A 10,000-nucleotide genomic window follows, 5' to 3' on the forward strand; every position below is an offset into this window, starting at 1 on the left:
ACACACACACACACACACACACACACACACACACACACACACACACACACACACACACACACGCGCACACCCATGCAGAGTAAGACTACTCACCTTCCAGCACTGCAAACAGCGTCTCCTCCTCTCTGATAGGCCACTAGAGCAGGTGGGAAGAGAACAGGCATGAATCATCCAGCATTGCTGTTATTCAAGACACAAACCACAGGCCACTGACAGACGGACACAAGCACACAGCGCCTCACGCACAAAGCTCCTTTCACTCATCCAAACAGAATGCACCCTGCATTTACCTACAGCTACGAACGGCAGTAAGCCTCGCCTGCCAGGCAGAGCAAATAACATCTGCAAGAGGCAGGGAAGCTGCAATGGGATACTATCAGGCCCTGGGGCCACACATACTTGGAGATGAGAATTAAAGTTCAAAGACATGGCAATCAGTGCGTGATTAGTCAGTGGAAGCGTACACCGAGAGCCGTGAGGGGCTGTAGTTGAGGGTGTTTAACGGCATGCAAGGTTCTGTTGGAGTGTTACAACAAAATAGCCTCAAAACATGCACACACACATACGCTCACTCAGGCACACACATACAAACATTTACTCACTCACGCACGCACGCACGCACACACACACACACACACACACACACACACACACACACACACAAAAAGTGCTCCATCATTTGTGCATCATTTAAACCACCACAAACATCTCTGGCATGCTCGGGGGGGGGTGTTTGCCGGTACACGGCAGGTGCTGCTCTGAGGTGAGCCACACCAAGTTAAAGGGCCGCTCAACACCAAGTTAAAGGGCTGCTCAACACCAAGTTAAAGGGCCGCTCAACACCAAGTTAAAGGGCCGCTCAACAACACCAAGTTAAAGTGCCGCTCCACATCTCGCCACTTTCTTCTCATTGCTACGGCTTTGCCCAACATTAGAAACAAAACATTAAGGTGACATGAGAGTTACGCATACCTGTTGGGGTGAAGGTGAATGATGGAACTGTGGTGTTGGGGTAGGGGGGGATTAGGGGTTGAGGGAGAGCATTACAGTGAGGGAGAGAGAGAAAATGAAAAACACAGGAGAGAGATTTCATTTGCACGGCAAATGATAAGAAAAACATGCGTCAAACATCACATATATTCAGCTATAGCAGTACCAAATCAGAATTATTCATTATGGGGGGGGGGGGGGGGGGGGGAACCTTCCGACAGTATTTTAAATAATAAAACGGAATGAGAGCTTATTTGTTTGCGATGCGATGCAAAGACAGCATACTTGTCCTAGAGTTTACAGGAGATCAGCTAAAGCTCTCAGTTTTGAACAGCTGAGATCAGCTCTGAACAGTTCTGGCACTGCGACCGTGGTTACCAAGAGTCTGAGAATTGAGTTAGTGTAATCCTCAATTCCAATTGCCTGACACAAGAGCACAATACAACATGTGTGTACGCGCACACACACAAACACACATACACACACACACACCCACCCACACCCCAAATGTCAACTCGTGAATGTCAGCGCTGTCTCTGATGTGCTGCTCCTCTGATCGTCAGGCTTTTTTCAGCTCTGGTGGAAGATTTTTACATCCCCCCCCCCCCCCACACCATGTTATCAGTTTAGCTGCCTCCATCAATTCTGGGATGAAAGCAGATGACACCAGTCATGCCTGACAGTACCAGAGGAGGGGGTGGGGACGTCGCCACGGAGGCCAATGAAATGAAATTACCACGGCGACGGCAGGGGTGCAGCGTGAGCTCTGCTCGCAGGCTACCCTTTGCCTCGGGGAGCGCTCCAGAACGTTCCGTTAACATTGTCACAGCTGATCACAGCTATGTTTGGCTGTCAGAGCCAATTGCCTGCATGCTGTTGCCTTGGTTTTTGTCATATGGTGGCCAACTGACCCCTCTGCACGGGTCTGCCATCATCGTCTGTAACACCGCAGCCGTCCGCTAAGCGACCGCAAGCGTTCCCGGTGTTCTGTCCGTAGGCATCCGGGCAACAGAGCACATGGAGCACGTGCCCACCCCCCGCTTCTGTTGGAGGGGGAGCTGAAATACCATCTTTTCACCGACTTTTTTATTTGAATAGAATAGTTACTTAAATAAAGTAAACAACTGCACAGGAAGAGTTTTAAAAAATATGTTTCAAGTAATTCGATCTGATTCAAACAAACACTTGAGAACGGCAGCACCAATGTGCGGGCCCAAACAGCGGCAGGAATACGGTCGGGTGAAAGTGATCACACACTCTACTCTACACTGATATTCTCTTTATTGAATAATTAAAAATGGTGGTAGACTTTCATAGCCTAGTTCATAGCTAGAACCTCTTTCAGGATTTTGTTTCTGCCTCAACATTACAGCGTTTACTGCTTGTATCAGCAGCCGAGACTAATGTTAAGAAGAGTCGACATGGTTTAATTTCCTGAGCCTGCTGACGATGAGGTCATATCTCTGGGACTGCGAAGTGGTCGCTGTGTTTGTGGGCTCTTGAAGGACACATTCCAGGTGCTGTGCCTTGTTATTACTCTTCCTAAAGTTTGCCTCATGGGAAAGACATATAACAGTGGTAAACGTTCCACTGGACCTTAGTCAACCCAATTCCCCATCCCCCTCTCAAAACCCCCCCCCAAAAAAAACAGGCATCTGTTGTCAACTATGAGAAGGTCATCATAGTAGAGTAGAGTTATATATATATATATATATATATATATATATATATATATAAAAACATGTTTTCACTGTCCCCCAAACACCCTCATACACACACACACACACACACACACACGTGCGCGCGCGCACACCTTTGCGAATGCCAGCGTAGCTGCTGCTGCTCAGGCCGGTCCTCTTCTTGCGGTGGCGGTACAGCCACACACTAAAGACCATGAGCACCACCCAGCAGGTGGCGCCAATCCCCGCGATGAAGGCCGGCTGCTTCACCACGTCCGAGAGGTGAGAGAGAGCGTCCTGGTCGTCTGCGCCGTCCACCATCTGGCCAGAGGAGTCTGCCGACGGACAGCCAGTACGTAAGCGCTATCGCTACAGTACGCGAGCGACAGCTATCACTTACTCACCCTTGAGTAAGAAAGACGTTCTAGCTGATAGAAAGTGAGTTTAGACTTCGGTCTTCTTGCAGTTTGTAAGAATAGAGGTGAACAGGATACTTAGGGATAATAATACTGTAGTACAACACATTTCCACTTATGTCCACTAAAAGTACAGTGGGTATGAGGAAGAAGATGTGGAACTGTGAGAGGTCTTAGGAAAAGAAACCAATAAATGAATTCTGGTACCTTAATGATAAGGGTGGAAGCACTGAAACAGCTCACATGTTTTATGTTCGCGGTTGCCAGTTCTGTGCGTGTGTGCAGCTGAGAAACCCTCAGCTGAAGTGCGAGCGAGGCTGTAATTATTAGTGACCGCTCACAGCCCCGAGCAATGGCTGCTATTGCCAGCACAGTTGTGTACAGTGCGACTGGAGAGACCAGCAGTCCACAACAGATCAAACAGATCGCACTTCTCGTAGTCATACTGCAGTTGGGAAGTCTCAGATAAATAATTCCCGAGTTGAAAAGTGTGGTGTTTCATCTACTTTTTTTTTTTTTAATCTACTGGTTTTGTGTTTTGTGACGCAGGACTAATTGTGTTTATGGGTATGTGTTTGAGTGGGGGCTGAGGGGTGGTGCTCTAACCCAGCTGAAAAAAGGTGACATCGCTCTTGACCCCCGGGCCAGCCCCGTTGCTAGCAGCGACTTCCACACTGTAGCGGATGCCGGGCGACAGGCTGGGAATGACAATGGAAAAGGTGGAACCATCCACCGTCCGGTTGACATGGTAACGACTTTCATTGCCAAGGCACCAAATCTACAAGGGAAATGTGGAGAGAAGATGAAAAAAAAATATTTCAGACATCGTCAGTAATTATTTAGAGTTAATCGTTTAATACATCTATTCAAAAATTCAAGGAATTATTTCATCACTAAGTGTAACTAATATTAATGTGCAATCCATTCACACAGTTGTAAGCTGCAAAGAGTGAACTAGCCACCAGGGGGCAATATACTTCTTCTGCAGTAGTTGATCGCTCTTTGTACTTTCCCTGCATGTGACCCACTGCTGACATTGTGTGCAGAAGAACACTGATGTCCTCCTATTACCTTGTACTCCTGGACCACTCCATTCCGCTCTTCTTCAGGAGGCGGTTGCCAGGCGACCAGGATGGCTGTCCCATTGGAATCACTCTTGGTCACTGTCACCCCACGTGGGGCACCACTAGGAGCTGCAATGATGAGGGAGAAAATATCGAGCTAAAGCTAATGTCAGCTAGTTTCTTTGCCACATTGCACTCTGCTTGGCCCCAGTTTCCAGGTTATTGCATCAGCTGGACCCATCACTCGGTGGTCTGCGCATCCAGACACAAGTCTGTCATTTCACATAACTAGCAGGGGTGTGACTGCGTCACGTAACTAGCAGCGGCGTGACTGCACGGCTGTGACCCTGAATCGATGGTGCAACTTTAGGGCATATTTTCTCCTGCTGGGTTTTCTATAAGCAACAAACTTTCACACTGCTGTACCCCAGGCAGGAACCGCTCCCAGTACCACAGCAGCACGCTTAGTGGAAGTGTGTGTGCAAATCCAGCATTGAAAACCACACGCGTGCGGTATCTACACTTCAGCATGTGCTTGCTGTTGACGCTCCAGCCCCCCTGGGTCACATTTAAACCCACAAACGGTGAGGTGCCCTACAAATATGTGTCTTTATGATATCGGGAAATGGCTGGGGGTCCTCAATTTGGTGCTTATTCTTCTGGAGAGGAAAGAATTAATTAGAAAGTTGCGGCCCATATGCCATGTGCGCCTGACACTGGGCTGATGAGTGTAATTAGAGTGAGTCAGTTCTGCTGCAGGCAGTGCTGGTTAATCACTTTGTGCTTAAATATTATTCAGACTGCGGGGAAACAGGCAGTCTGGGGCCAGACGGAGCAGGAAGAGCTCGAAACGCAATTAGCCATGCGGTTCGCTCCACCGCAGTCTGCCCGGCCACTCAGAGCGGAACATTGAGGTGGTCAGCATGGAAACTTGGAGCACTCCAAAAGTTTACCGTGGTTTGTTGGAAACGCGTTTTTTTCTACGCGTTCGCGACATGAAAAGTGCCTCGCAATGGCATTGGCTCCATCAGCATGAAAAGACTCTGGGTTTCCAGCTTAATAAGAGATCCCTGCACATGGACTGGAATCATACTGAGAAGTGCAATCTAGTTAGTTAGTGGCATGGAAATAACAAATGTGAAGTCTGATGGGAATCGGCTGGGGTCCAACCCGGCCTCCTCCTCCGAGCTCCACCCCGGGTGGACACTCACCCTCCTCCAGCGTCCTGGCTATCTTCACCTCGCTGTCAGCGCCCTGGAACTCGTCGAAAAACGGGCGCACTTTGAACTCGTAGGTGACGCCCTTCTTCAGCTGCGGCACTACGGCGCCCTCCTCGCCAGACACACGCACCTCAAACACCCCCCACTGGCCGCGCGGCTCTCCCGACTCCGTCGAGGGCCGGTACATGACCTTGTATCCCTGGATGTATTGAGACTGCTGCTCCACCTGGAGGACGGGAGGGGAACAACACGCGTGTAGTTTCTACTGTTACTTTTCACCAGACTGGATGCCTTTGTCTTCGTACCACGACTTCGACACATTTCACAACATACAAAAATTATTAAATAAAATATAAACACACTACAGACTTGTCAGTGCAGTAAAACATTATTAAAAATATTCCATTTGACATATAGATTTTTTGAGAGTAACTGCTGGCTCAAAATTTGCTCTCCCAGGCCTACTTTAGGATTTATTCCAGAGGGGCACAATTAAGGAGAGCTTGCACATGTGAATGGCAATCTCAGCCTCAATAAATAACACGGCTTGGGGTTGCCTGGCAACCATGGAGACGGGACAATTCGAGGTACGGAGGAGGGCTCAGGCTCCACTACCCCTCCGAGCCACCGCCGAGAACCAACGCGGTCGGACCCGGCAGCCGCAACCGTTACCTCACCTCCTGCCGGGGGGGGGGGTTCGGAGGCGAGCGCCTTCTGATCCGTCCATGGCTGTTCCGCCTCCGTGGTGATAGTAGCATGAACACCAAAGCGCTCCATCTCCGCTTTGTGTAACGCGAGATCTCATATCTGAAGGATCCCGTGCACTCATCCTCGGAGATTTAGCACAAATCCAGCGTCGTACATCATCTCCCGGACGTGCTACTGACTAATGAGAAGGAGAGCTTCCTATCATCCCCCAAAAAAAAAAAGGCCAGATTCCCAAGGCACTGACCATCCGGACGCCTAATCCCACCCCCTCCACCATCGCTACCACCACCCTCTGCCCCCCTGCGGCACCTCAATCTGGCCCGGCTAAACTGTTTACATTCCGTGCGTGTGCGCGTCTGGGACGGCCGCTCCGACGTGTGTTTATGGCAGATCGTTCATCACGAAGAAGTCACAGCGGCAGCAGGGTTGCTGAGGCGGAACAGAGGAGCGTGCTCCGGAATGTTTAAACAACCCACCGATAAAAGCTCATTTGGTCCGAACAGGTGGTCCCGATTAGATCGCGAGTGGGACTCTCTTGAAATGGGGGGTACGAACCAGTCGACATTACACTGCAAGACAGGCCACATCTGTAGACACTCCTGAAGCAAGACATGCGCGACGCAATCATACAAACACTCACATAGCAGCACACACATGCAATGCTTTCAGCATCGTCTTTACTAATAATACGTGGGTATGCCGACTAGCATTTGGTGACATTGGAACATGCGCTAGGATGTACGTTATTGCTCTTTTTCATCACGTAATAAATCCGTTACGTGTGCAAAACGGAGCACTCAGGCTAAAGTGCTCCTTCTATAGCGCCAGCACGGGTGGAGGCGCCGGAGGCCTCTCTCACCGTCCACTGCACCCGTACTGAGGAGGAGGACAGGATGGTGGGCTTGTGCAGGCGAATCACCACATCCCCCAGCTCCTTCTGGATCTGACGGTGGTCCACACCCTGGATGGTGGGAGGGGTGTCTGGAGACCCGAAAACACACAGCAGAGAAAGAGATCTCATTGTCGACACCAGCGCTGGCTGCCTTGGGGGGGGGGTCAATGTGTTGGGGAAAGTTTGCAGAGAAGGGTTTTTTTTAAGGATGGACCCGCGGGCTCCCGGGGGCTTGGCTGCTGTTGGACTGGGCTCACCTTGGGTCCGGATGGCGTCCGTGATGGGGCTGGGGTCACTCAGGCCGTAGGCGTTGGCCGCCCTCACCAGGAAGAGATACACCGCCCCGGGCTTCAGTCCCTTCAGGACATAGGACTCAGTCTTTACATGGTCGGCCAGCGTCACCCAGCTACTCCCTGACGCATGGCTACGGTCGAGGGAGGGAGGGAGAGAGAGAGAGTTTTCATATGCAAATCGCTAATTATATTTTAACCAGCAACCAATCAGGGACCATGTTATCTGGCACTGACAACAGCTGTACGGCTCCGAGATGACCCCGTCGTAGTCCCCTGAAACGGACTGGATTTTGCCCCACCCTTCCCCACCCCGCACACACTCGATTCACCTGAAACCCTCGATGACGTAGGACGTGGGCGTGGCTCCGTTAAAGCTGGCCTTCCAGGTCAGGGTGACGGAGAAGCGCGTGACGTCGGTTACCTCCGGCTTGGAGGGTGCACTGGGGATGAGGTTGGGATCAGTGGGCCTGCCAGGCTGCGCAGCTATTCCGAACTCTGGACGAGGCGCGACCACACACACACACACACACACACACACACACACAAACACACACACACACATGCAGATCTCAGCTCAAAGCAAGGCCAGCTGCAGACCACCGCCTGCTACTGTTTATAAGAGACCACCTGCTAGTGCACATGACTCTTCTGGGACTCTACGCTTGCTTCTATCCAGCACATGGAACTGCTGCACTTAGCAATAATCGATCAAACATATCTGGTATTTAAAACCTTCCGAAGGCCTGGGGAGGGATAGTACCCTCTTTGGAATGTGAAGGGGGGTGGGGGGGCAGTCTGAATGGTACCTTCCACAGTCAGGTAGGCCTTCCACGAGGCTTCACCGCTGGGACTGGAAGCCACGCAGGTGTACAAGCCGCTGTCCTCGAGCTGCAAACAAACAACCCGCTCTGAAATCCAACGCTTCGGCACATGGCGCACGTCCACGCACGAGGCCGTTAAAGCTAGGAAACGACGGCGATCGCGTGTGACGAGAGGACCAGTTGGCTTATCCTGCGTTAGCCTCGGTTAGCTTAACAGACTGTGGTGGAGGAAGGATATCTAACGGGTAGAATGGGTCGTACGCCTGTGCGACTGAGCTGCTAAAGGCGTCTGCAACGACGGCGCCCGGAGCGGCGTGTACCTTGGCGTAGCGGATCTGAAGGCCTCCTCCGTCCAGCTGGGAGACGCGGGAGTCGTGCGTGGACACCAGCATTCCGTCCTTCCTCCACAGTAGGGTGGGCAGGGGAGTGCCCGTGGCCAGACAGCTCAGCAGCACCGTGCTGTCCACGGACGCCGTCCGGTTCTCCGGGCCCTGCCGGATCACCGGCGGAGGCCGGTCCGACACCACTGCGCACGCGAGCGCGGCGGGATGACAGGAGAGGGGAGAGAGGCAGAGGTGACTAAACAAGAAGGAGGCAGAGTAAACAAAACCAAGATAATGAGGGAGAAGAGGAGAGAGCTAAACAAGAGAAGGATCTAAAAAAAAAAAAAAAAAAAAAAAGCAGAGCTCGGTGGAAAAAGGTAAAAAAAAAAAAAATGTTAAAAGCCTCCAGCAACTGGTTAATCATTCGGCTGCGGTGACATACTCCAAAAAACCTCAGTACACCAATTAAAAAAATCCCGTTTAGACATGAAGCTTTCCACCACATCAATGGCAGAATGGAAAAAAACCCCACCAAGACTCTGTGTGTGTGTGTGAGTGCGTGTGTGTGTTTGTGTCTGGGGAGAGGCATGTACACCTGAAAAACAGCCGCAGGCAGAGTGGTGTGATTATTAACACAGACGCGTGGCAGAGGGGGATGGAGGGGAGTGAGCCAGCTAGATTCAATCAAACCTGCTCCATCCTTGTATTTCCATTAAGTGTAATTGAGTGTACACACAGGCCTGGAGTCCCATTTCGCGCCTGCCTGTGTACGTGTGGTGGAGGAGTGAGCGTTAAAATCACCATATCATTACCCAGCGCCCAGAAAGCCGTCATGCGCTGGCTGGTACCACCCCGGGCCAATTACCTCCACATACATGATGCACAGGCCAGACGCTCACCTGGCCGAGTGGGCAGGGCAGTGGGCAGGGCAGTGGGCAGTCTCCTCTACTGCTGGGGACATACGTGTAATTACTTTTTGTGGACCTTGAAGGGGGAGCATTGGGATTTTAATTTGGCTGTTTTAATAACTGTTGTGGTAATTATTGTTATCATCGCTGGTACCCAGCAGACAGGCCGGGTGGGCTAGATATCTTCCGAAACACCCCGGGTGTGTTTGTGTGTGTGTGTGTGTGTGTGTGTGTGTGTGTCTGAATTCGATGGGGAGGAATAAATTGGGAATCAGAGACAAGGACGCCGACAGTCTTTGTGTATTCGGTTGCCATAGAAACACGGTATTTTTTGAGCCTCAGGGTAGTCTGTGTTCATTCGAGATGCAATTAGTAGCCCAGGCAAAAGCAGGCCAACCAGTGAACACTCCCACCCCCCTGACACACACACACACACACACACACACACACACACACACTGCCCAAACAGCAGTCAGAGAAACCACACAGCCAGTCTCCCACTGACTGCGTATACGTGAAGAGATTTGCAGTGGTCTTCAGGGTCTGTGCCCTCCAAACACAGCACTCCGCTCAACCTATCCGTGTACTTTCTGTGCCCGTGAGGAGCTTCATTTAGTGCCGGTGCCAGCCCTGGCAAGGTTTTCCCGGGCACGCTCATTGAAGTGTGATGAAAAGAATGTCGACCT

At 51.1% G+C, this 10,000-nt stretch overlaps 1 protein-coding gene across 5 annotated transcripts in view; it reads right to left on the reverse strand.

Moving 5' to 3' along the window:
• LOC113570017 (roundabout homolog 1-like) overlaps nucleotides 1-10,000 on the reverse strand; it is a 129,385-nt gene that overhangs the window by 12,201 nt on the left and 107,184 nt on the right. For 4 of the 5 annotated variants that reach the window (XM_081702258.1, XM_081702260.1, XM_081702257.1 and 1 more), the window contains 11 exons: nucleotides 8,404-8,609; nucleotides 8,069-8,150; nucleotides 7,592-7,757; nucleotides 7,227-7,393; nucleotides 6,937-7,058; nucleotides 5,361-5,595; nucleotides 4,157-4,278; nucleotides 3,692-3,863; nucleotides 2,804-3,004; nucleotides 973-999; nucleotides 94-136 (listed from right to left, as the gene is read on the reverse strand). In XM_081702258.1, the coding sequence (XP_081558384.1) occupies nucleotides 94-136; nucleotides 973-999; nucleotides 2,804-3,004; nucleotides 3,692-3,863; nucleotides 4,157-4,278; nucleotides 5,361-5,595; nucleotides 6,937-7,058; nucleotides 7,227-7,393; nucleotides 7,592-7,757; nucleotides 8,069-8,150; nucleotides 8,404-8,609 (1,543 nt within the window). The remainder of the gene's footprint in view (nucleotides 1-93; nucleotides 137-972; nucleotides 1,000-2,803; nucleotides 3,005-3,691; nucleotides 3,864-4,156; nucleotides 4,279-5,360; nucleotides 5,596-6,936; nucleotides 7,059-7,226; nucleotides 7,394-7,591; nucleotides 7,758-8,068; nucleotides 8,151-8,403; nucleotides 8,610-10,000) is intronic. The other variant, XM_081702259.1, reaches the window with a different exon arrangement.

The sequence above is a fragment of the Electrophorus electricus genome, chromosome 19, assembly GCF_041902795.1.
Source record: "Electrophorus electricus isolate QZ-2024a chromosome 19, ASM4190279v1, whole genome shotgun sequence".
NCBI lineage: Eukaryota > Metazoa > Chordata > Actinopteri > Gymnotiformes > Gymnotidae > Electrophorus > Electrophorus electricus.